A 27,719-nucleotide genomic window follows, 5' to 3' on the forward strand; every position below is an offset into this window, starting at 1 on the left:
GGCTTTCTTTAATTTATTTGGATGCTGGGTTGAGTTTTATTGTATTATTTGACGTGGACCTTGGTAAACCTATGAGTGTTTTGGGCTTTGCTTTGTGGTGTATTACTGTTTGTTATATTCCCTTCCCCTTTCCCCATATTTTTTTTTTAAATAAAATTCATCTATTGCCGGTCAAAAAAAATAAAATAAAACAAGGCATAACTAAGGAATATCTAAAAAACCACCCAAGACATAACCAAATCCAACCGAGGCATAACAAACAAGTTATGCCTTGTTATGGTTCTATTATGCTTGTAATGAGTTTTGGTTATGCTCATAATAGCGAAATTATGTCAAAAGTTATAATGACCGAAAACACCGAAGTCATTCCCTATAATTACCAGTATGATTTGCAAATAAACAATGCGAATCAAATAACTTGAGGCATTCTCCCTAGAAGATGTGTCACAAACTCGAGACTTAGGTGTTTACTTCCTCTTAAGATTTTAGATTCGATTCTTATTAGCAATCATGGGGCCACTTCACCCACGCGCGTAAGCGTGTGAAGCGGTTATGGGAGGGGCTGTAAAGATTATTCTGAAGTGCGCGCAAGCTGACCCGAGACACTTTGCCTTATCAAAAAATAAAAAAATAAAGAAATAAAAAAAATGTGTCACGAGAATTTTGTGTGAGTTATCGGGATGAGGAGTTGTATCCGCTTGGCCTAGGTAGGACTGGATAATTTATGTGGAAGCATTAACATAGCTTTGGCCTTTGCGTCCTCCGTAAAGACATTTTATGAGTTGCGTCGCATCTACAGTTGGGTCGGCCAAGTCTCCCATAAAGGTGGCAATAAATCTGTCCACACATATTATGCACAGATTTTATTGTGGAATCTATCATGGATTTCACACAAATAATTCAAACTGTTCATTAAATGTAAAATATTTTTATAAGGGTTCACGCAAAAATTTAGCTCAATTCGATACCTATAAGTGCTTGATCTAATCATTTAACTTTTCATTATTCAAAAATATAAACAAAAAACTTAATGATTGGATCGAGCACCTTTAGCTATTGGATTGAGCTGATTTTTAGCGAGAAAAAAATATTTATGTTCAGATCGTTTGTATGAGATTCGTGATAAATCCCTAACAAAATTTGTGCACAATCTTTGCGCGATTTGTATGTGTGGATAGCAGCGTTGTAAACATGGAGTGCCACCTCCCATTATTAAATTAATCGATGAAAAGCGAAGTGATGGCATTCAAAGCTTTAGGTGAGGGAAAAGTTGTATTGATTGGTTGGGGACTCATGGTTTTGGGGTGCAATTACAGCCATATAAAAATCTCTGCAATTTATTATTACTTCTATGTGTGAGATGTGGGTCCTTCATTTGACGACGACTATGAGAAAAAAAAATTAAATTAAATTCCTTTCTCGAGCGGTGGAAATTGAGTTTTCTACCACCATCATTTTGTACTCCGATCTGGGGAAAAAAATGAGATTAAATTCCTTCATTTGACGACAACTGTGGGGACCTGCCTTAGAGCATCTCCAGCAAGGTCGCCATTTCCTCCGGCGAGACAGATTCCCGAGCGAAACCATCAAAATCGAGTTCCCAGCAACCTCGCAACGAACTCGCCAGTTGCTCCCCTCGCTCCAGCCCCTCGCTCGTCTGAGCGAGTACGGAGGCTCGCTTGGCCAGACAGATCGGAGACGGTGGCTACTCTCCGTTTTCCGGCAACAGCAGCTTCAATGGAGACTTAATCCTAAAATCGTTTTGAGCCCAGAGGATTGTAGATACCGTCGAGACGATTCCAACGCCACCGATCCCGTCGGCAACTGAGGTCACTGGAGCTCTCACGCGCCGATCAAAGGCCGCGCGTGAGAGAGAGTGAGATCTACTCTCGTGCGTGTCTAACACGCGCCCATCTGAATTATTATTTTTTTTTTCACTTTGTTGAGGTTCTTATTGAGGCTGTTGGGTGGTGGACATGTTTTGTGGCTAGCCAAGAGAGAAATCCTATGGTAAATGGCTAGAATTATGCTTATATTGCTGGAGATGCTCTTATGCCCCTGGTTTCACTTGCTGTACGTTAACTAACAGAACTCTTCTAACGCGGTAGCCAGTAGCCACTATCACAGTTTCGCAAATCCACTCACCTTTGAAAACCAATGCATTCCGAGCTTGTCCTTACGTGCCAACAGATAGTTGCGAAGAGACCCAACAATTTTCAGCAACCCTATATTAGACCACATCTCACCAAACTGAATCGTAGCCATGTTTTCCGGATGAAATCGGAAGGGGGACGGCAGCCGAACTCTAGTCGCCAGGATCGCAATTCAGGATTGTATGGGATGCGGTTTCTGGCTCCAATCCATAAATTGGGGATATATTACTATCCACCGGAACTTTTCCATAGGCCAAGGCACCATATTAACTGGAAGAATGTCCTATAAGCATCTCCATAAGAAAAATCTGATCTTCATTGGGGTCTTAAATTAGCATGCCAAATCCTTTTCCACTTCCCTTCATCATTACGATTTACAAACCCTTTTTCGCAAAAGTGTAAGCAGAGTTGTTCCTGACTTTTTAGGGGCCTAAAACGAAAATTAAAAATGAGGCCCTTTTATTGGACTATTGTGAGGGGTAAAATGAAAAGGAGCGGCCCTTCAAATTCAAAATTTTTGAGAGGTCTAAAGCGGCTGCAACGCTAGTTTTAACTCAACGCTAGCTCTGAGTGTAATTGACTAGTCTTCACCGAGAATCTACCATTCGGATTGGCCTTCCAAATTAGCTTATCTCATTGTCCCGTTGTACTCAACTGCATCTTAAGAATTTGATCCACATCACGCCCAATAAAAGTTTCTCGAATTAAAGACTCTTTCCATGCCTTAAGGTTCCCATCAATTTTTTTTTTATTTTTAAAAAGAGGTTTCCATCAATTCTCCGTTCCGGAAACCAAAATAAGGCCCCGTTTCAGAACACCTTCTTAAAAAATAAGTACTTATTTCATATTTTCAAACTCAAAAATAATATAAATGAAAAATAATTTTTTAATTTTTTTTGCACCGTATTAAAGATATTAATGAGATCTATCAAACAAGATCCATAGTGGTAGGAAAATTATTTATGTAAGCACATAATTTTTTAGCTTGAAATTGCCTTCTTAAAAAATAAGTACTTATTTCTAGTTTTGGAACGGGGCCTAAGTCTTTATTTTTTAAAAAAGCAATTTCAAGCTCAAAACTTATGGTCTTATTGAAATCTAAAAATGTGCAATATGGATCTTATTTGGAAGATCTCGATGAGATCTTTTGTACGATGCAAAAAAAATTTAAAAATTATTTTTCATTTACTTTATTTTTGAATTTGAAAGTATGAAATAAGCTGTTTATTTTTTTAAAAAATTTCTGAAACGGGGCCAAACTACTACTAACCTTTGTGCAATTGTCAGACTGTGGCTGTGGATTAGGGGTTAGGATTTTCAGATATATGTAGGATCCTCAAATCACAAATGATTGGAATCGTGATCAATTTCAAAATAATTTTTTAAATAGTCTCGTAAAAAGTCAATCTTCTAATTTTTCATTCAGAAGTTAGAGCATTTCATTCATAAGTTTGACCTACCTTCTGAATAAAAAGTTAGAAGATTGGATCAAGTACTTATACATATTTATTTAAGTTGATTTTTATGAGGCCACTTAAAAAAGTATTTTAAAAAAGTGCGAATCAAATAACATGTACGTGCCATTCTCCCTAGAAGATGTGTCAACCCGAAAGGATTGGCCTGATAGTCTTGATTTGGGAACTTAGGTATTTGCTCCAACTTAAAGTCCTAGGTTCGATTCTTTTTGCCAGCAACTCTCAGGACTACCTCACCCAAAAGCGTAAGTATGTAAACAGGAAGCGGGCCACCTGAGAGGATAGGCAAGAGAAGCATGGGCTTCGAGCCTCCCAAAAAAGGCTAAAAATGAGGTCTTCCAAAATTCTAAGCCCCCTATAGATATGTATGTATTTGTGGCCCAATTTTTTTTTGCACCAAGTCTCCTTTACACAAAAAGTGCGAGGAGACTAATGTTGGTGAAGCAGCTTAACTATAGAGACTTAACTAGTATGTTTGCAGAAAAAAATGCAATTAAGACTAATGTTCAAATGATGGATTTTGAGGTATTGTAATAGTATTTTTTGGACAACTATATGCTTATATTTGTAATGGTAAATCTTTGGTAATGAATTTTTTTATTATGAAACTTTGTGTAGACCAACTTTTGTATGAAAAATATAGGGATGCTCATTCAAGAGATTCGCTTCCGGCCTCTAAAACTTATAAGCTGGCCTCGTCTGGAAATAGGGATTAGACCGAGGTGCACATAAGCTGGTCACCCACAAGCGTAAGCGTGTGAATAAGGATTAGTCTGAAACAAAAAACGCGCGTCCGGTGTTTCTCGGGGGGGGGGGGGGAGATGGAGAGACCGGTCACCACCAGCGTTGACGACCACCCGCTGCCGACCCCAATCACCACCTCCGACCACCACGTCAGCTACTAAATCTCCAGCGACCATCTTAACCGCCAAGGTCTCTCTTCCTCCTCTCTCTCTCTCTCTGAATTTGCCCAATACAGTATTAAGCCATAATGTGTACTAAAGATCTTCTTGGTTTTGTCATGTTTTTCCTTTTATGTTTCTCCGATTCATATTCTAAGCCACGGCTGAGAAATTTTTCAAAATCAGTTTATCCTAGATTTTTAAAATTCCCAAATTTCATAGTAGGGCTTTAAAACATTAACATTTCTTGTTTGATTAGATTCCTGAGTGATTCTTGTTTGATTAGATTCCTAAGTGAAATCACTATCTCAGTTATTAAGGGTTTAATTTGTTTTAACCAAATTTACACGTATTCCTTTTTGTTGCTACGATTATTCTGCATTCACTGTTTACATTATAGTAGTTGATTTTGTGCTAATTGGTTTTTCTAGTTGATTTTGTTCTTCGAACATAGATTTCAAGATTCCCAATTCACCCAACTAAGAACAACTTTTTAGTATTTAGAGATAGAAGAATTGTGAAGTATTTATTTGTTTATTTTTGGTCGGCTGGAACTATTAATGAACATTCCTTATGTGAGTTCTGATGCCATCTTGAACATGTAGGAGATGTCGTCGGATTTTGTTTTGTCGACACTGCCTCCTCAATCGAGTGGAGACAGTGAACAAGAAGAAGAAGAGGTATCGAGTGGTTCTTCAGAACAAGAGTGTGATGAGATAGGTATTAATGTGGAGGTGCTTCGTAGCTCCACAGTATAATGGAATAGCACCCAAAGCGTAGGGTTTAATACGTTGAGATAAGCATAATAATCCGAAAGACTGAGTATCGTACCGAAGGGAATATTTGTTACGGCTTGAATGGATTTGTAGATGTAAGCAAGGTTTTCGGCCTTTAGACAGCCAACTTTGTTTTACTTTAAGTGGTAGAAAAATAAATGGTTAAATTCAACTTAGATTAAACTATGATAAAACGGATGGCTAGGTCTAGGAGATCCTAACACTCATAACTCACGTCAAATCACTTTTCTCATTCATTTACTCGGGTTAAGATACACAACTAAGGTTCTTAATCTGGAAGATATATGGTTTGATTACCAAGCGAGCTCTATAGTTCATTTGGCAAACACCTCATGCGATAGAGCTCCAAGCATTATGTGTAGCAAGTAGACTCGCTCTTGCCTATACATGATCAAGGAGGCTAACACCTTAGCAATTTGACAAACAAACCCGAACTAAACATTGATTTTCGAACCAAATATTCAAACTTTATGATGAGAAAAATAATGTCAACTCAAGCCATAAGAGCATCCGCAATGGAGATAATCAAAATCAATAACCAAAATGTGTCACGTCAGCATTTGATTATCCATTTAGTTCATAATAAAACTTAACAAACTTTACCTCCACATTGATTATTTTTGCATCCCTATAAAAAAAATTCCCATAATACACAATACACCTATATCTAATTACATACGAGTTCTAATCATGCACCCGACCACACCAAATTGTTCTTCTCGATGAGACGATTCTAATGTGTGGTGTTTTTTAGTTTTTTAGTTTTGAATTTGGTTATTGGGTTTGATTATTGAGTTTTGGTTATTGGTAAAAGTTGTTAAGTTTGGTTATGGAATGGGTGGAATTTGGTTATTTGCTAAAAGACTTGTAACTTTGCTTATTACAATGTGAGGTATTTTTTTAGTATTGTTGTTAAGTTTGCTTATCCATACTAATTTGCTTATTACAATGTGGATGCTCTAAGGTGCTAGTCATCCTATGACAAGCCCTAAAAGACTACTACTCATATCTAGAGAGATAAAAACAAGCAAAAATCTGGCTAACATATTGAAATAGTAAAACTTGAAATAAACTAGAGATTATGATAGATCGAAAGAGTAGCTACAACTTTAATGAAGGCGATAATAGCAAAACTAAATTACTTAAAGCAGAAAATTAAAATTTAAGTGCTGAAAAAATGAAGAGCACCAAGAATAATTCAAAAAGTAATTCAATTCCTATCCTAGATCTAGAAATGCAATAAAATCTACTTGTTTGGATTTGGTGACATCACAGCAATTTATACAAGTCTCATTCTCGTACAGAATATTCTCAAAGATGCCCTAAAAATTCTACTCCGAAGGCCTTCGGTATCGATACCTTCACTGAGTTGGTATCGATACAGAGCTCAACAAGCTGGCTCCTCTAACCCTCTCAGTATTGATACCTCTGTTGACATGATATCGGTACCGAGACCTTTAACTTCAGCTCCCAGCAGCTTTCACAGCATCTTAATTCATTCTTTAAGCTTAAGTAAATATTACATTTTAAACCTTTCTTTTACCTTTTCTTTACTTTAATTTATTTAATGAAAATGAGGAAGTACCTCCCATTTTAGAAACAATGGCATTACCAGAAATTTGAGATTTCAATCCAATTAAAATATTGACCCCCAACTTTTAGTGTAAAACAGAAAACAACACGCTTTTCTATAAATGTAATGTCCCATAATAGGCGGTGATGAAATCAACTTGATCGGAAGTCGATAGATATATCAAAATTTAAATTTTGGTTTTATAAAATGGATGATTTGATTTCTGTCAATAATAATAAAGATAAACTATTCATTTTACAAAACAAATTTCAATTTTTGATACTCTTATCAATGTCCGATCAAGTTTATTTTTTGCATGAATACACTATTATGTGGAATCTACAAAATGAACAGTTCTAATCAATAATAAATACATGATAGGACTAATAAAGATGGTGGTGGTGGTGGAAAAGTGAGATTTTCCACCGCTGGTAGAAAGAATTTATACCTTGGTCACTTTATAACTTTACTCAAAAAATATTTCTCAACTCAATCATTACTCTTATTTCTTTCTTTAATTTTTTAATCATTACTATCATTTCTCACTCTATCTTTCTCCATTTTTCACCTCTCTCTCTCTAATTATTACTCTCATTTTTTTCTCCATTTATTATCTAAAAATACTACTCAAATCACAAACCAAACTAAACGAAACATTAATCTCATAGCGGAGAAGTCGCAGCATCGACAGTCGGTGGGCCAAGTCTCCCATAACGGTGGAGTGCCAGTGCCACCACCCATTATTAAAAATTAAAATTAATGAAAGTCTAGGTGTTGGCATTCAAAGCCTTTTAGGTGAGGGGAAAGTTGTATTGATTGGTTGGGGACTCATGGCTTTGGGGTGCAATTACAACCATATAATTACTTCTATGTATTAGGTATGGATCCTTCATTTGACGGCGGCCGTGAGAAAAAAAGAAATCTACTCCTACTAGAACAACACATACTTTTATTAAATTTTTCGTACTCTTCGATAGTACATTTTAATACGTTTTTATAGAATTTTCACATATTTCAATACACTTTTTGAACCTTAACAATAACTCATTAAGCTCAAACTAGGAAAAGAAGTCTCCCCGATTCGCTGATGGAACTGAAGGGTTATGTCCAAGGTATTCGTAGAACCTTTCCGAGCTTAATTAATTTGATAAAAAGAACTATCTAATTTTTACAACTCGTCAAAAATATCAACCGTGTTAAAAATGTCAATTGATATGTTTTTGAAATACATTTATTCGTCACAATGGGTTCAAATTCATTGTTCCTACCATTTTTTTTCCCTATTTTTTCAACATAAAAATGTACCAATCATATATCGCGCGATAGATATTGTTCATTTTGAGGTCTCAATATCCCTATGCACGGTTTTCATTAATTTTTTTTTTTCTATGTATCTCCCTTGAATTAATTTTTTTTTTAAATTCTTTCAAAATTTAAACCAACCAGGATAGATGTTTGTTATTTTAGGCGTAATTAATATCTTTGAAGAGTTTGAAAAATGAATGATTTGATTTGATCGTTGCAGATTTGCAATGAAGTAAAAAAGAACCACCAATTAATGCCTCGAACAATACCAATTTGGACCACGGGATAAGGGTACCCTTTCGGAAAGGCAAGGGCCTTTTGAACAGATGTCCCAGTTGTTCCCATAATTTCGAAAAGTTGGGTGGTGTCCCCATCCTTTATTGCCTACATTCATCTGTCCTTGCCCATTTATCTCTTGTACTAAAACGAACCTTTCTTTTTTTTTGGACAATCAGATGTGTTCGGATTGGTTTACGCATATATCAACCAATCTCCTCTCCGATTGAGTCAAAGACAATCTATTTACGTTGAGACTACAGAATTCGGCCAGACCTCAAACATCGAGCCCCTTCTTTTATCCACACAAGTGATTTTACAGAGGACCTTGAATTCTCATCAAGTTTTTCTTAGCATGACTCAATATGGACAGTCCAGATTCACTTTATGTATCGTACCAAACCTAAAAAAAGTTGTGGCCTTTGTTTGTTTGCTTATGTCCTAAAAGATAATGGTTGCCTTTTTAGACTTGACATTGGGTGGCCTCTCATCACCAGCTTGTGCCCGACCAAAAGAGATCCGAAAAAAATCTCAACATGTGTCACTTATTATCCTCCCAGTTGACATCATTTCCTAGCCAATAAAGAAACAATTGAAACTAAAGAAAGCTGCTAGATAAAAGTGCATAGATTATGCAATGATTTTTTTCAAGAGTCTCCATGAAAAATTAACTCAATTCGATGCTTATAAGTGCTCGATTCAATCATTTAACTTTTCATTATTCTGAAATCTCAATGAAAAGTTAGTTGATTGGATCGAAAACTTATAGGTATCGGATTGAGCTGATTTTTCACAAGAACCCTTGAAAAAGTGTTTTACATTTAATGAACGACTTGGATTATTCGTGCGGAACCCGTGTTGGGCTCTGGTGGGTCCCGCAAAAAAAAAACCTATGCAAAATCTGTGCATAAAATGTATGTGTGGACAGACTTTCTGTTAACTACACAGACATAATCAACATAAAAAAAGGGGAAAATGACGGCCCAGAACGTGTTTTGATAATTAATACCCGCCAAAGACATGCTGAGAACATTTGTTAATGCAGAAAATGTCATTGACAGGTATTAATTATCAAAACACGTCATTGACCGTCATTTTCCCAAAAATAAAAAAACTACACACTCAGAAAAAGATAAGGGGCCTTCATGCCTCAATCCACCATACTCCACCATGTTCTCTTTTTTATTTTCGGGCCCATTTAGGACCCAAATAAATACTAATCCTAATCGCTAATCTCGAACATTTCCTAGATGAGAGGAATCCCCATTAAAAATCAGTTTGATTGAAGCTCAATAGATACATGAACCACTTGTATAAAATCGACGACCAAAAACAATTTTAATTTATTCTGTTCATTTTATACGAGTTCTTTGCACATCTATCGGTATCAAATCCAACTTATTTTTTACACAAATGTTTTTTCTCTGCAGAATGTTCAAGATCAACGGTTTGGACTCTTAACACGGGTAAGGAAAGGAGGCCCACAGAAAGAGAGTATGGAGCGGTATGGTGGATTGAGGTACGAGGGGAAGCTAACCCCAAGACAACGAAAATGGTAAGGTACACGAAACTCATCCATGAAAGTATACATAAAATTACAATGGACGGTTCAGAATCGAAGCATTGTGAAGATGAGCCATCCATTCTCTTTTTATGTACATCTTTATGGATGAGTTTCATGTACGCTTTCAAACCTCCCAATATAAGATAACGCCACACAACCCTTTCCATTTTTAACAACTCTCCTCCTCTTAAAGGAACTCCTAAAAAGCCTACATCTCTCTCCATTTCCCTCCCAATGGAAGAGATGGCCCAAGCCCCCATTCCAAGCACAGCAATTACAGTTTCTTCCACACCCACGACGAAGCGCCATAAAACAACAGACCGATGTGAGCCTGACCACCAGCCGTTGTTACCGGGCCTTCCCGACCACATAGCCCAACTCATCCTGTCTCTAGTCCACCGCCCCGCCACTCTCTACTCCGTCTGCCGCTCGTGGCGCCGCCTCCTCTACTCCCCTTCTTTCCTTCCCTTCCTCTCTCTCTACGCTCTCGTGTTGCCCGACCAATCCCAATCCCACCGCCCGCTTGAAATATACACCCTCGATCCCGTCTCATCGTCGGATAATTGGCAAGCCCTGCCCCCACCTCCCCACCCGCCTCTCCGCCCGGTGCTTCGCCACCCTTCCTTCTTGTCCCGAAACTTGCCCATCCAATCCGTGTCGGTTTCGGGCAACTTGGTCCTCCTCGCCGCCACCGCCGACAACCTCGTTCCGGCACTCCCCCGCCCGCTCGTGTTCGACCCGGTTTCGCGGAGTTGGGGGTTCGGTCCCCCTATTGATACGCCGCGCCGGTGGTGCGCCGCCGGCACATCGCGCAGCACGGTGTTCGTGGCGAGTGGGATCGGGTCCCACTACGCTCCGGATGTTGCTCGATCCGTTGAGAAGTGGGACCTTGGAAGTAACAATTCCGTCCGCCACAGAAGTAACGGTGCGTATTTCTGCGAAACAGGATCCTCTCGTTTTATTAGTGTTTTTTTTTTTTCCCTTGCCCCAGGGAAGGGCTCTTGCCGGGTATTGGGCAGGGTTCGACTCCTCAACAGGGTTGGAACCACGAATTACCTGGTGGCTCGAGGCGATGATTTGCTTCGGATCGCTCAGAGGTTTACGTTCTATGGATGGTCTAGTTAGTGGGATGATTCCTTCGTCATAAAAGAATAAAGCATCAAACAAATTAATTTTTCAATAAGTTTTGAACCACACCAACTCTTGCACTTATTTACACACCCACAGGAACTGATTGTGTAGTGTGGTTTCAGAATTTTTGTTAATTTATTTCAATAGCATAGGTATGAGCTGTGCTACGTGCACAGCATGCGTAGCTTAGGTATCGTGTCCAGCTTACACGCAGCTCAACCAATCCTGAATCAGTCTCGTTGTCTACCGGTTAAAGCCCAATTAAAACCAAAGCAAATACCCTTGTATGGTATTGCCCAAAATACTAGATAATCTAGGAAGAACAATCCTTAATCTACAATTTTCTTTTTTGTTTCTGAAAAAAAAAAAAAACGTTTTACGGGAATTATTTTTCTAATTTTTATTTTTGATGAAACAGGAAGAAATTGGAAATGGGAGAAACTGGAACCAATGAGGGACGCGAAATTCAGTCGAGAAGCAATCGACGCTGTCGGCTGGAGAGGCAAGCTCTGTATGGTGAACGTGAAAGGCGGTTCGGCCAAACAAGGTGTAATTTACGACGTGGCGGCCGACGACTGGTCCGAGATGCCAGACGGGATGATATCCGGGTGGCGGGGTCCGGCGGCGGCGATGGACGAGGAAACGCTGTACGCGGTGGACGAGACCAAGGGGGTGCTGAGGAAGTACGACGCGGGCGCGGATGGGTGGGAGGAGATACTAGCGGAGGAGAGGCTGGTTGGGGCGGAGCAGATGGCGGCAGGCGGCGGCAGGGTGTGCGTCGTCGAAAGCGGCGGCGGGATTGTGGTGGTGGATGTGGTTGCGTCGCCGGCAAGAGTGTGTGGAGTTTTGGATGTGCCGGTTGGGTTTCAGGCGGTGGCGGTTCATGTCTTGCCGAGGATGAGCCGGCCGGATTGAGATGGAACCGGTTCGAGATTCGAACTTTTCTCCAGTGTTTTATTCTATTCTTTCCGCATCAAATGGGACCTCACCTTTAATGTGATTTTTCTTTGTTGGAGTAGTATTTTTTTGTCTTTTGGGGTGTTGACCAGAACGTTGATTGTAACTCACGGCATTTTTCGTTTCTTTCGTTAACCAAAAATTGTCACATTATTTTTTGTTAACATAATATTAAAAAAAATTATGTTGACATATTTTCTAAGTTTTATTATTATGTTTCGTAGTTAGTCTAAGTTTTCTTATTATGCGTCTTGTAGCCTATATAAAGGCGTGCTGGGTTATGGTTTGAATACAATCAATAAAACATCTATATTGTTTTTTCTTCACATGGTATTAGAGCTATAAGATCTAGGCCTTGTAGAATTTTCGCTTTCAGCGGGCAGGCTATACTTCATTGCAGTCCGCCGGGCACACGTAGTAATATGTAATTGGCTCTTGCACTCGGATTTTACTTCAAATCTCTACTATCATGGCTGTTTTTGGCTCTTCTGGCCGTTTCTCTTCCCTGGCTGCTTCTTATTTCTCTTGGCTTGGCTGCTCCTGGTTTCTTTTGGCTTTGTCAAATTCAAGTTGGTAGATCTACTTGAGTTTGAGGTGGGATGTTAACATAATATTAAAAAATATTATTTTCTAAGCTTTATTATTATGTCTCCTAGTTAGTATAAGTTTCCTTATTATGCGTATTTTCTTTTTATGCGTCTTGTAGTCTATGTAAAGGCGTGCTAGGTTATGATTTGAATACAATAAATAATACATCTTTCGTTTTTCTTCACAACATAATATTGGAAAATATTATGTTAACAATTTTTTTGTTCTTTGTAAGGGATTGCTAAGGTTAAGCAATATAGAGATTTATAGTGACATAATCAAAGTTAAATAATCAAAATTTGCTACATTACCTTTTCAAACTACAAAAAAACTAAAAATTTTGAACATAGAAAATAGTTTTTTTAAACATAGTTTTCAAACTAGTAAAAACGATTTATTTGAAATAGAAAAAGTTTTTGAATTTTTTTTAAAGTTTTAAAAGGAAAACGGTTTCTGAAAAAACAGTTCTTTAAAAAAGAACAGTTTTTTGAAAAAACAATTTTAAAAATAGAATAAAATTTGAAAAAAAAGAAGCTGTTTTTTGTAAAAACATTTAAAAAAACAGTTTTGTGTATATATAGTTTTTTCAAAAAGTGTTTTTGTAAATAGCCTTCTTTTTTCTTCTTAAAACTGTTTTTTCTTTTCAATGAAAACAGTTTTTTAAAATTTTGAAAACCTTGTTGAAAAGAGAGAAGGTTTTTCTGTAATGATGGATGTACTTGATTGAAAATATGTGGGGTTCACTAAATGATTATTGACAAAAAATTGCTAATTTTGGTTATCTAATGGTCAAAAAATGGTTCATTGCTAGGAGCTTGTTAAGTTTAGTTATTCCAATATGAGTATTTATTTGAGCAAACACTCATATCCTTAGCAACTGTTTGATTTTGATTAGGCCATTGATGATGCTCTTAATATTTGTTGATTTTGCCAATTTTCAATTGCTTACATCTTCTCATACGAATCTCCAACATATGTAATATGAATCTCGTTTAATAGTTATTGATTAATTCTACTATGCAAAGTTTTCAACATCCTAAACGCCATTATAGATTGGAATATAATATAATAGACAAACAAATTTGGATGGAGAGAGTTTATATGAAAGGATTCTTCTATTGACTGCTTGTTGAGTTATCTATAAGCTAAGAAAGTGACATTTCTTTACACTTTTAAGTACATTTTTACACAATCCAAATTAGTAACTTTTCATAAACATTTCCACATACTTTTCCAACATTAACAAAAGCCAAGTAGGCTAGTTTTGGCATTTTCCTATCCTATATTAAAAAGAAAATAGTAAGTAAAACTTCTTGTGTAGCATTTTCCTAGGGATGAGCCGCCCGAAATGTAACGACCCGCTCCATCTTTGTACAATATTATCCGGCTTTGGATGTCCAAAGTTCATAGACTTCCCAGTAAGTCACCCATCCCTGAACTACCCCAGGATGAGTACGCTTAACTGTAAAGTTTTTATGCGCTTTGGCTCATCCTCACGATTTTAAAACACCTTCTACAAGTAAGAGGAATCTTTTCTTATAAACCAGGACTTGCCCCCTCCCGTCCGGACGGAGCCTGCCATCTTGCAGTACCGTCGGCCATCGGAAAGCGGAGTGTCACACGGAATAGGAAGAAACCGATGCACTTTTCATAGAGCATGTACACAGAGAATAGCAAAAATACCTACTCAAAAAGTACAAATTTATGTTTTACCTACCTACCTACTTTTTCCTCTCACCCTTCACCAGTCTCTCTATCATCTTCCCTCAATCCACCTAAAACTCGTAAAATATTATACAAGCATACATACATACGTATATACACACACACACACCCTATCGATAGATACATATACTTCTACACACACACCCCTATGGCTATGGATATGCTTCGTTCAGCCTGTCTATACTGCCGTCGTCGCGGTGGAGGTCGCCGGAGCAAGCCAGGTGAGATTGAGGTCGCCGGACCTTGCCGGTGAAGATCGACACCGATCATCACTTCAAACCCAAATCCCAAACTTTTCTTCATCGTCGATCGTTGGCATACTGTGTGGTAGAGAGAAAGAACGAGAGAGTGGTAGGGAGGAGAGAAAAAAAAAATACTTTAGTGGATACCTTGTGAACAGTCTCCGGTAAACCTGGAGAGCTACAGTGCACAAAGGGAAAATACCTCCCTGTTTGCCAAAGCTGCTGTATCCTTGTTCTCGTGTCTGTCTTCGGTAAAATAGCTACAAAAGGTGATTTTGCTAGGCTGGTGTACTTGCTCTTAGTCTTCTTCCATATTTTATTCTAGTCTTTCCAACATCAATGGGACCTCAACTTTAACATGATTTTTCATTGTCTTCTGTTTCTTTAATCGGCCCCTCTATAACTCATTGAGTTGACAATAAAAAATACAAATGTTTATTACTTTATAATATAAAATCCACATGTCACATTCTTATTCCCTTACTAAACTTTTGTGTTTTTACATGTCAGATGTACTTTCTACTTTTCTTAAATGCCTGCGTTGCCCGTCGTTGTTCACCTCTACTTTTTGTTGTTTGCAAGTTCATGGCTACTTCTTATCTTTTTTTAAAAATATTCATGGCTACTTTTTGTCCCTTTTTTTAATAACTCAAGTGTCTATGTTACCTTATGCGCATTTCAATTAATTCTGGGAGCCTAATCTCACCGCCTCAGAAAAATTGATAGCACTTGTGAAGATTCGAACTCGAGACCTTTGGAGGTAACAAACCGTCTTAGACTTTACCCACTATGCCAACCCCTCGGGGTTTACTTTTATCCTTTTCTCTTTGTATTTATCGGCTGCTTTTTGCCCTTAAGAGTGATTCTTTCAAAACTAAATCAAAAAATGCATAAAATATGAACAACCACCAAATCTTATACTAATCAAAGGTTTTAAATCCATACAAAAATCTCATGTTTCCGACATCAGCAGCAAGGCACATACAAATATAAAAAGAAAAATATAATCAAATTCAACTTACAATTGGATATCCAAAACAACCCTCAATATGCATAAACAGTTTACCTTAATTCCTTTATAAAATTACTTCTCAACTACCCATATTATTACTATTTTTGCAAAAATCTACAACTTAATTGAGTTGTGATCTTTGAAAACAAAATAAAGTTAATCCCCAACTAGCCATTCCTGCCATCATTTTGTGCAAAAGTCTTTCAAATTGAACTCAGATCCTTCAAAAACAAAATATAGGGGTGTTTCAAGTAGTAAAAAATTTGTAGTAGATTTTTATTTATAGTTGAGAAGTTGGTAGGTGCTTCCAGTAGTAAATAAATTGTTGATGAGTTTACGAGTAAAGTTACTGTAGCAAAAAAAAAATTGACAATATTTTTTGTTGGTAAAAACGAGATGGTAAAATCCTGAAACTTTTTTGTTAGTAAAAATAAAATGGTAAAATGCTTTAAATTTATACCCTTTTTTTATTAGTGGAAACACCCCTTAGGGCCCGTTTGGATGCAGGTAAAAAATTAAGGGTAAAAAATATGAAGGGGGGATAAAATAGTAGGGAATATTAATTTTGATGGTTTATGAAGGGAGGATAAAATAGTATGTGGTTTGGATGGAGTATTAAATAGGGGGATAAAATTTGACTTTGTTTGGATGGTTTATAGAATGGGGGGGATAAGAAGGGTGGATGGTGGGAAAAGCTATCAAATGACTATTTTGTCCATGTGCAGTGTTAAGTTTGATTACGTATTAAAATAAGTATATAAATTCAATTTTCAATATTAAAAAATGTCTATTCTAAAAATTTTATAATAAAAAACATTTTTACACCATTTATATATTAAAAAATATAGTTAAAAAATTAAGTGTTCCGATTTTCAATCCGTTTGAACCAGTGCGAATATCTTATTTTTCTGATAATTTTATCTTAGATGGTCATTATGAATTTTTGGTTCTAAGCCTTTCAATGAGCACCCTAAGAGAGCTTTGAAACTAAATAAGGAGTTTTTGGGTGCTCGTTGAAAGGCCTTAGAGCCCAAAATCCATTATGACTATTTAAGATAAAATGATTAAAAAATATGATTTTCGCACCTGCTCAAACGGATTGAAAATTGAAACACTTAATTTTTTTAACTATATTTTTTAATATATAAATAGTGTAAAAAAAATAGGTGTTCTAATTTTCAATCCATTTGAACCGGTGCGAAGATCTTATTTTTCTGATCATTTTATCTTAAATGGTCATAATGGATTTTTTGTTCTAAGACCTTTTAATGAGCACCCTAAGAGAGTCCTGAAATTAAATAAGGAGTTTTTCGGGTTGGAGAAAGGGGATAAGCAAGGGTAATTTCGTCCAAATTCCTCCCTCTAAAGCCGGATTAAATTTGGGGAGGTCAAAGGGTGCCCAAAAATTATACCCGAGAATCCCTGAAATGAGTGAAAAAGAAGAAGGGGTGAAAACTAAGACCCCTGCAATTTTCGTTTCCAAACACCGGCTTAACGGTGAGCCCCACCCCATTCACCCCCTCTTATTTTTACCCCCCTGTTTTCACTCCGTCCAAACAGGCCCTTAAATATAAATCCTAGCAACTTCGGAGGAAAATGAGGGAAGGTAAATGACTGAAAGGAGGGTTGTTTCCGTCATTTAAAAAGGAGACCGTTTACCTGCCAAAATGCTTTCAGAAACGTACAAAAGTAGTAAAAAGGTAAGGACCCACTTACAGGGAGGTAGATTTCTCCTTCTTTAATTTGTACGTTTGTGACTCATGAACCAAGGGTTGACATGGTTTTAACTTGAAATTTAGGTGTTTGTTGAATTTTAAAATTTCAGGTTTGATTTTTTTTTTGTCAATGATTACTGAGATCACTTCAATTCATGCAAAAAAACATGTGAAATGACTGTGGAAGAGGGTGTAAAAATTAGTCTGAGATGCGTATAAATTGGCTAGACACACCATGCATTACCAAAAAAAAATGAGCCAGACTACGACCACCGCATGTGTGGTGCGGTGACCGTCCACCGCACAGCTATTGGAGCCCATTCCAGACCTCACAAATATACAGAAAAATATTCATAAATTTTAAAATAATACTATTTTATAGGGCTTTGTAAAAAATCAATTTCAACAGATATCGGTAGATATGTTTTTTAAATTTGTAGGAACGAAACTGTTCAGTTTCGCAGTTTTCACCCTTATAAATTCAAAAAGTATATCTACCGATATCCGTTGAAGTTGATTTTTTACAGGGTCCCATAAAATATTATCTTAAAATTTATAAATATTTTTTTATATTTTTATAGAACCCGAAATGAACCCCAATAGCCGTGCTGTGGACCGGTCACCACATTCCATGCGGTGTACCTAGTCTTTCTGAAAAAAAGAGCATAAATTTTTTTTTTTTTGATCCGCAAAGAGCATAGTTTGTAACACACGGCATTACTCCTAATCCCTCGTTTCTTGTGGTTCTACTCCTACTTTTAGAAAGTTGAACCTGTAATGGATGGCAGAAAAAAAATGAGCCAGACTACGACCACCGCATGTGTGGTGCGGTGACCGTCCACCGCACAGCTATTGGAGCCCATTCCAGACCTCACAAATATACAGAAAAATATTCATAAATTTTAAAATAATACTATTTTATAGGGCTTTGTAAAAAATCAATTTCAACAGATATCGGTAGATATGTTTTTTAAATTTGTAGGAACGAAACTGTTCAGTTTCGCAGTTTTCACCCTTATAAATTCAAAAAGTATATCTACCGATATCCGTTGAAGTTGATTTTTTACAGGGTCCTATAAAATATTATCTTAAAATTTATAAATATTTTTTTATATTTTTATAGAACCCGAAATGAACCCCAATAGCCGTGCTGTGGACCGGTCACCACATTCCATGCGGTGTACCTAGTCTTTCTGAAAAAAAGAGCATAAATTTTTTTTTTTTTATCCGCAAAGAGCATAGTTTGTAACACACGGCATTACTCCTAATCCCTCGTTTCTTGTGGTTCTACTCCTACTTTTAGAAAGTTGAACCTGTAATGGATGGCAGAATGGCGGCCGCATTTAATGCTCCATTGAAATTTATACTTTTCCTATGCAGAGATACTACACCTACTATAGTACTCCTGTCTTAGAAAGTGAATAAAGAGTTTGCATGTGAGTATTTTATGCTTCAAAGGAAAGTAAACCATGGTCCCAAATGTTTTTTTTTTTTTGATCCGAATGGTCCCAAATGTTTGGTTACCAACTTTTTTCCTTTTCATTTTCTGTTTTTCAAATTTCAATTTGATTCCCCATTTCAAAATCCATTCACAGTTAGGAAAGTGATATGTGATCCTCACACTCTCCTCTTCTATATCTGCACTTTTTTTTATTATATTTATTCATATCAATTTACCATGTTACCTTTTTTTTAACAAATATCATCCTTTCCTTAGTTCAAATTTTCACACTCAGAAGGCAATATTGTAAATTCAAATGAATTTAAAAAGGGGAATGATTTTGCCACTCTCATTTTTGTTAATGTCACTCTCCTTTGTGTCTTATTAGATGAATTGTTTTGTGAGAGAAGGGAGTGACATTAACAAAAAGGGAGTGAAAAAATCAATTCCCTTTAAAAAATAGATTACAAAAATCAATTTTATCACTTTTTAAATAAGAGTCCAACAAAAACCACACAGGCCATGCAGCGCTGTTCTGACCAAAGTGTGGCTTTCGCCTTCGCCCGGAAATGATGCAACCATGCTCTATAGTAAAATCATTTCATTTGAAAAAATAAAAAACTAGTAACAATTAAGAAGCTATATAAATACAGACAAGCAACAAAAATATTCTCCAAACCACAATAGCAAAGTTTGGTACATTCAACCAGCTAAGGGTTTTTTTTTTCTTCTTTTCTTTGAAGGTTATGTGTGATTCATAATTTGTGGAGAGATATGGTTAAGGGGCAAAAAAAATGAACAAGGAATATAAAAAGGAATACAATGATAACCAGATAAGGAAAACGATAAGAATCATTCTTCACTTTGCCCGTTATTTTTTCTTTTGCTCTGTAAATTCTTCCAGATATCCATAAATATGATTTACGGCCTGTTTGGAAATTAAGGAAAAGAAGGGAAAAGAAACGAAAGGAATGGAAAAGGAAACTTCGAAGATACTGTGAAGGAAAAATTCACTGTGCCTGATTCTTAAAGTTCTAATTTTATTTTTTATATTTTAATTTTCTCCTTTGTTTCCTCTCAATTTTTTTTCCCTAAGTTCCAAACAAACCTCAAGCACCACTAGGAACCATACAATGACTTGCGCCCCCGCCCCACCCCCCACCCACCCCCCTCATGGCACCTTTAGGCTGTGCCATCCTGGATTTGTAGAGAATCTTCTTATTCATTAACATTTTACTCTTTTTTATCCTCCATAAATCTCTCGTTCAACCCATGATCAAACAGACCCACTGTACAGAATCAATGATCCATCCAGACCCATGAAATTTGACTCTGGATAACACAAGGGAGAACATGTTAATGACATAGCACCATAGCAAAAGTTGACATTTGATTCTGCATCGCAGGGGACAATCCATGCGGAATGCAAACCTTCCTCTTGCGAAATCGACTTAAATTGTGCTTGGATCATGTACTTTTAGAGAGTTTTATGGAGGGAATGGAAAAGGTGAAGGAACCGAGAAGAAGATAATGACGTGAAGGAGCTAAATTTATTTCTTTCGTTTTCATTTAAACTTCCTTCACTTGGTAAATCCTCAAAGAAGTCCGGGATTCAAAAGCAGACAGAATTTGCATGAACAAGTACTCTACGAAGGCCATGCCATCACAATCCCTTGAAAGGAGTCAAAGCAAGAATCTATTCTTCGGGAAGAGATTCTCTGGTGATCTAGGTACAGATATATGACCTTTCATTATACATTATGACACACAGAGAAACACATGGAAGCAGCTTTACCAGTGAACTGAAAGGTCATTGTGAACTGCTAGCAGGAGGATTCTCTCTTGGATGCTTGGAGGCATAGTGATCAACAAGCTGATTTTGATTAGCTAGCTGTGCCTGAAAACCATTACATTTCCAGAGCTTACTCATAGTTTTATGCAACTAACAAGAGCAGCAAATGAAGGCAGGAGCATGCGAAAGCTCTAAAAAATGATAGAACACACGAGAATATAGAATTATTGTGCGGCATCAATGAAGGAAAACTTGCAGCATAACTGGCTGATTACAATAGTGAGCGTGTTTTATAAAAAGCAGAAAAGGAGAAGTAATGGAACAAAAGCGTTGACCAGAAAACATTGCATCTCCAACACTAGCCAAGACCCTTTATAAGGTTTCAACGAAACACACCTGACTTCTTCAATGAGTATTAATCTCCAATAAGTCTATCTAAATAGCACCAAAAAAACAGAGCCCCTTTTTGGGGAACTTTAACTTTATAAGGAGATACAGTAATTGCAATTCCAAAAAACTCAAATTCAAGGGGTGCCCCTCAAAATTACGATATCATCCTTAATTTTTTATTACTTAATTACCATGTTTACTTATGTTTTTTTTGTTTCTTTATTGTCTCTTTTTGCTTTGAATTCAATATGACTTTGATGGTGGCAAGAAGCATCATACAATAATAGTTGCATAGAGTTAACACATTTCAGATATAAAAAAATTAAAAAACGTTACACATTTCACTCCATCTGCACTATACAAAATGCAAACGCTTGTGAGGCTGCAAACAGCCAGGACGAGCCATGTATAGTGCTTTACACACGTAGCTCCACAAGGTTGGATCCTACTTAATTTACTTAATTTGAGCATTGCACGAGCTAACATTAAGCTCAAACATTCATGTCTAACCACTTGACAAGCTAGGTTGGACCAGTGTGCTTATGAAAGGTCCTTCCCAAATAGAACAGTACTTTTTTTGGGACGAGTCTAGAAAGGTACAGTAACGCTTCTAAACCCAATCAGACTCCAATTCTTTAATTCCAAGAGTGTTTTCAACTTGGGTTCTATGAACATACATTCTAACTGGCTATGTCCAATATGTTGTCAATTGAAGACAATTTGCAGTTATTGAAAATTTGGAAGTAAGATCACAGAAGCATTAACCTGAACAGGATGGACCAAGTAGGTCGTCCCTTAAAAACAGATCCAACATGGAGATATTACTGGTCAATCCAGACATCATATCCTTTTAATCTAAGACGCAAGATCTCTCAAAAGAATGTAGGTGTCCGTGTCCAACCTCGACACTCCTCAAACACTCTCGGAAACGTGTTCGATACTATCTTTTGTCCATACCTCGACAATAACAATCTTCATTCGAATTCATTGGTTTCATTGACTGAGAACCATAGTTATCAAATGTGCACCTAGGTGCGTGACTGGTGCTTCAAGAAGGTTGGGCGGGGCAACAATGCATAGGTGCAGCTAAGGCTCAGAGGCTCACGCATCAATTGAAGGCAAAAGGCACAAGAAAGGCGCGCCTCTTTACCAGCTAAGAGAAGTACAATAAAATAGGGGTAAAAACATGAAAACCCTAATCGAGTAACCTCCCTAATCGACATTTCTGGAGTGCACAGAACCAGCTGACTTTGACCTAACCTGAATCGACATCTCTCTCTCTCTCTCTCTCTCTCTAGAATGATATATTGGGGCGAAAATATAACAATTAGCATTACTCACTAGTAGTTAAGAAAGCGGTATGAATTATTTGTATTCCACTTACATATATGGATTCTATATACGAGACGTATTGCCAGATTTGTATTCATGTTTTAATGATTATATATGAATCTCTTATCTTAAAATCTCTCCTATAACATGGTAACATAAAGTTCACCAAACTGCCATATTGTTTTTTATTCAAAGTACTTGTTTTAGTTATTTATACTATTTTCCCTATTCTTTTCTCATCAAGGTGTGTCTCACCTTGCGCCTCACACCTAGACCCCAACAGACTTTTGCACCTAGGTGCGTTCTAGCCTTAAATAATTATTCTAAGAAAAAAATATGTGATCAACACTTCTTGGATACATGCTGACATGTGTTTATTAAAAAATTTAGAATTGACATAAACCCAATGATATACAAAGTTGGAAAAATAATAATTTGTAAGGATTTATTGGGGATTCCAAACCATACTCATGCCCTATTTATTCAGAATTTCTAGAGCGGCTGGGCCACATATCAGTTTAGATTCTTCATATCCTACGGTATCTTATCTACGATATAATATGGGACGTAGACTTGTGGTGGTATACATGTGTAACAATATAAGGATGCATGTAATTGAACGTATGTCCAACATGCGCGTGTCCTGCGTATTCGCGTTTCTGTATCGTGTCATTTTTGTGTCCGTATCCGTAATTGTGCTTCTTAGCTTTTAGGGATGTTGAAACGAATTTTAAAGTACCTTAGGGCTCATAATGAGTATGGAAGATATGGATTTTAGAGCCAAGTACCAGCCACAATTGCAAGGAGATGCGTCCTTGCAGAACTCACGGCACACGAATACGTAATGCACACTGGAAGTCGGGGCATAGGCGATGCGAGGGCAAAATTTATAGCAGTAATGCTTGGTTCTGACAAATGGAAACAACAGTATCCAAATCACATATATAAATAAATCGATATCCTGATGCAAAGATAATTTGCATATGGCATAACATTTACTATCAGATGAGATCAAGTCTTACGGAAGACACTTAGTAGAAGACAATGAATTATGAATGTCCATGATAACCTGCAAAAATGAATACTTCCATCACGGAAGAGTGCAAGCAAATTGTACTTTCTTGTTCTTATAACTCTCCTTCGTAATCTCATTCTTTCTGCATTCAAATGCATATTTTCTTTCTATATCTATTGTTTCTTCAGTATACCTATATGGCTACATTGAGCATGGAGGAAGAGGTGGGAAAGCGGTCATGCATTGGCAGTAAGAATCGAGGGGCACTTGAATTTTGGAAAAAAACTGTGAGATGTTGGGAAGATAGTGTATTGTAGTTAGTTTATATGTGTCCTTATCTACTCAAATAATTTACTAACTGTCTACGAATGCTGGCAGTTGAAACTTGTAGAAATTTTTGAAATCAAAACTGTGAGCCAGCCTCTAAAAAAAGTATACATCTATTTATGCTCTCTTTATATATCAGAATAGATAAATAGAAATGTGCTCACACACTTTCCAAAAGCTACTATATCTGTTACAACCCACTTAAATGTGAATTATGCACCTGGTCTATAACATAATCGTTAGGGAAACTGACAAGGGAGTAATTGTAATTGTATGCATACAAACAACTGTTGAGCTCCATCTTCCACAGTCAACAATACGATATAGAAATTCCAAAATATAAAGCGCTTAAACAACGAAAAAGTAATTGAAGCATATAAGTAGTGTATGTATTTCAGTTCCTAATAAATAAAACAAGATTATTATCAACATTTTTTCCAACAAGAAGCTTCAATTCAACTGGCATGGCCAGCCTGTCTTAGACCTAAATTCGCTCTTGAACCTGTAGAAGAGGTAAAAATCAAGAATGACGATGTTAAAAGCTGTTATTAGATCGTGGTCTAAACTTGAGGGATGGGCCAACCTGGATGGGCCCAAGTCGCATCAAATTGGCTGCTCAACCCGATATGGTCTCGTGAGCCCAACTCTAAAGTCTAAAGCCCGCTTGGAGATGGGCTCAAGTCACATCGAATTGGCTGCTCGACCCAATATGGTCTCAAGAGCTCGTCTGTTAAGCCCTCCTGGAGAAAATCAATTATCAAAGAAACTCTTGTGTCGATCCGGCTCGAACACAGTCCCTTGTCCAAGATGGCAGTGCCACGGGAACCTACTCCAGGACATTGGGACACATGTGGTTTGGTGGCTAAGCACAGGGGATCGTTGGGTTTTGAGGATAGGTCAGTGTGAGCCACTCAACATAACTTGCATTGGCTACATTCTTGGGCTTAACCTGGCAGGACACTAATCTCGAGAAATACAAGGTAAGCTTTAGAATATGTTGGAATTAATATGAAGCTTATCAGATCAGCCTTAGGAGAGTCCTGACCCTATCCCAACAGGTCCCTCTCAGTCCTATAAAGGAAGAGTTGCTATGCTAGTATTGATTCCTTCACTCTTGACACAAAGACCCTAGCGCTTTCACTGCCATCCACTCTAAAACAGCCAACCCCAGCCTCGCTCTTCACCCTACGACGGCCTCTACAACTCCCATTACTACACCATTTGCAATCTCCATCTTCTCAGTTATTATCCTCAAAGAAGTGAAGAACCCTCCACGGAACCTAAATATCGAACCATTAAGAACAATTTTGCCACTTTTATAGGTTTGAAACCCAGGGGCCAGTCCACACGGAGCTCCGGCTTTTAATTGGGCTCCCCGTGAGTGGACGGTGGGATTGGACCCCCAAGATTAGTCAAGGCGTGTGCGTAAGTTGGCCTGGGCGCCTGAGTTATCAAAAAAAGTTTGCCGCTTTAATTAGGAATCCTAGAGAAATCCTGATACGCACACACAAAATAGATTGGCAAATTTCGATGCCCTAGATATCATATAGCCCGATCTGAATAATCATATAGCCAAATCAAATAAAATTCAACGAATACATATATGCTACAGAAGGAAAGCGGGTAGAATCATAGACGCAACCTTACAGATGGGACAACTGACTTTGAGGGCGACCGCACGAGCCTCAAACTGAGACCCTTTCGATTTCTGATTCTTCTCCTCGTTTCTTCTCTGCGCTTCGATTTTCTGCTTTCCCCTCGTCATCTCTCTCTCTCTCTCTCTCTCTCTCTCTCTCTCTCTCTCCGGCTCCGGCGCCCTTTGCTAGGGCTATTTTATTTTGGAGTTTTTTCTTTTATTTTTAGAAATAGCACGAAAAATATAAACTACTCTACTCTAATTTGAGGGATGGGTGGGTTGGTCGGGTGGGTGGGTGGGTGGGTGGGGTTTGAAATTACGGACCGGGCCCTGCATAGCAGTCTACTGTGCTCCCCATTTGCCCTTTGGAGATAAGTAGTGCATCCGCACCGGTCTCTACAAATTTCAAACTAAATTATATTTTAAAATGTCATTTAATTATTTTAGTTAGTTACTTTTAAAATGCATAATGTATCAAACTCTCTATTCTAATTTGTGTCTATTTAATATTATTTCCTTCTTCTACCAAAATAATATTGAGATGTTATTTTTTTTTTTTTCTCAAATGTAATACTCTATAGCGGTCTATTAAAAAAATTAAGAGCTCCAATTTTTTATCTTTTTGAATCGGTGCAAAAATTTTATTTTTCTAATCATATTATTCTAAAGGGTTATAATTAAATTTTGTCTCTAGAGCTCTCATAATTAAGTATCTGCTCTTTATTTGGGACCCTGTAGAACAAAAACTTGATTATAAGAGCCCTAAAACTAAAAATTAATTATGACCCTTTACGATAAAATGATTAAAAAAATACAATCTTTGTACTGGTTCAAAAAAATTAAAAGTGGAGCACTTAATTTTTTAACCATATTGTTTACTATATAAACAGTTTCAAAAAATTAAGTACTCCAATTTGTAATCCGTTTGAACATGTGAAGATCTTATGTTTCTGATTATTTTATCTTAAAATGTCATAATTAATTTTTGTCTTTAAAACTTTCATAATCAAGTTTCTACTCTGCAGATCCTAAATAAATAATACTCCCTCTGTCCGGATTTAATGGTCCTTTTTTGGAGTTCGTGTCATTTTTCAATAGATTATATCTTTCAATTTATAATGTTTTACGTGATTTCGAAAATATTGTATTATAGAACTAATCGAGATCTATCAAACAAAATCCATATTCGATATGAAATTCATTACGGATTCAAAGATATAACCTATTTTTTAGCCGGTTAGAATAGACTTATGGACAATTAAATCCGGACGGAGTAAGTAAAACAATAGATAGTTGGATGAATAGTAAAAAACGAGGCACTGTAACAAAGTTAAGGGAAATTGCAAAGTAGCGATGGAGTGGAAGAGGCTGATGCAAGTGAGATTTTGACGACTTCCTCTTTATTCTAACTTTGAAGGAGAAGTCGCGTTTTTGATGTGGATGCTCTTAGATGCGAGCAACAACTTCCCAAAAATTAGGTCAATTAAATATCGGTAACCAAACAAACAAATCGCCTTTTTCTTTGGTAAAATAACAACAGTTAAAAAATCTAAAATATATAACTTAGGCCCGTTTTGGCTTAATATTCCCATTGGATTTTTTTTTTTATGTTCAAAAAAAAATCGTCTTTGTTGGTTTTACATCAATTATGTGTTGATTATTGAATGTCTCGATGAGAGAAATCTAAAAAGTAAAAAGACAGACTTTTTGATTATTTTTATTATTATCATTTAAAAAAGAATTAGTTTGGTACATATATATTTTTATTATTTTGATTCCTTTTGTCGAGATAATCTAATAATCTTTTTAAAAAAAGTACTCAATGCAAAATTAACAAATGCAAAAACTAATGAGATTTTGTCAAAGGGTTTGAGATTTTGTGATGAATACGTGACACTATAAGTTACTCCCTTCGTCTCTTTTAAAGTGTCACATTTCGTAAATCCAACTTATTAATGAAATATCCTCATTATAATTTTTCATACTAACTACCATAGAGACATTATCATTATAGTTTTACCCACTAATTTTTCAAATAAAATCTACTTTCAGGAATAAAATAAAAAATATATTAATTTTTACCCACTAACTTTGCAAAAGATCGAGGGGCCATGTTGTGCCCTTAAGGGACAACACAGTGCTGTGCTGTCCCGGCCTTGCGGGGCCCGCTTCGGTCTCGCTCTGATGATCAAAAACGTTCACTTCGTAAAGCTTGTCGAGTATAATAACCATGTAAAAAATTAGCTCGATCGAATATCATTAAGTGTTTGATTGAAACATTTTTATTTTGAAAGAATGGATCCGAAACACTGGATCAAATCCACTAGATTCCATTATTGGAAAGTCGTATGTGTTCGAATTAGGCACTTAA

At 36.9% G+C, this 27,719-nt stretch overlaps 1 protein-coding gene and 1 long non-coding RNA gene across 2 annotated transcripts; one reads left to right on the forward strand and one right to left on the reverse strand.

The window, feature by feature from the left end:
• The first annotated feature begins 10,017 nt into the window (after positions 1-10,017).
• LOC131332359 (F-box/kelch-repeat protein SKIP25-like) lies at positions 10,018-12,452 on the forward strand. The gene is made up of 2 exons (XM_058366544.1): positions 10,018-10,970; positions 11,595-12,452. Exons 1-2 carry the CDS (start codon positions 10,280-10,282, stop codon positions 12,089-12,091), a joined length of 1,188 nt encoding a protein of 395 aa, XP_058222527.1. The 5' UTR covers positions 10,018-10,279; the 3' UTR covers positions 12,092-12,452.
• A 7,935-nt stretch (positions 12,453-20,387) lies between these two features.
• On the reverse strand, positions 20,388-25,603 carry LOC131332360 (uncharacterized). Its single transcript, XR_009201658.1, has 2 exons — positions 25,355-25,603; positions 20,388-20,753 (listed from the first exon to the last, which is right to left on the reverse strand). It is a non-coding gene; the product is annotated as an uncharacterized LOC131332360 (long non-coding RNA).
• Positions 25,604-27,719: the final 2,116 nt, after the last annotated feature.

This window comes from Rhododendron vialii, chromosome 7a (genome assembly GCF_030253575.1).
Source record: "Rhododendron vialii isolate Sample 1 chromosome 7a, ASM3025357v1".
Lineage (NCBI taxonomy): Eukaryota > Viridiplantae > Streptophyta > Magnoliopsida > Ericales > Ericaceae > Rhododendron > Rhododendron vialii.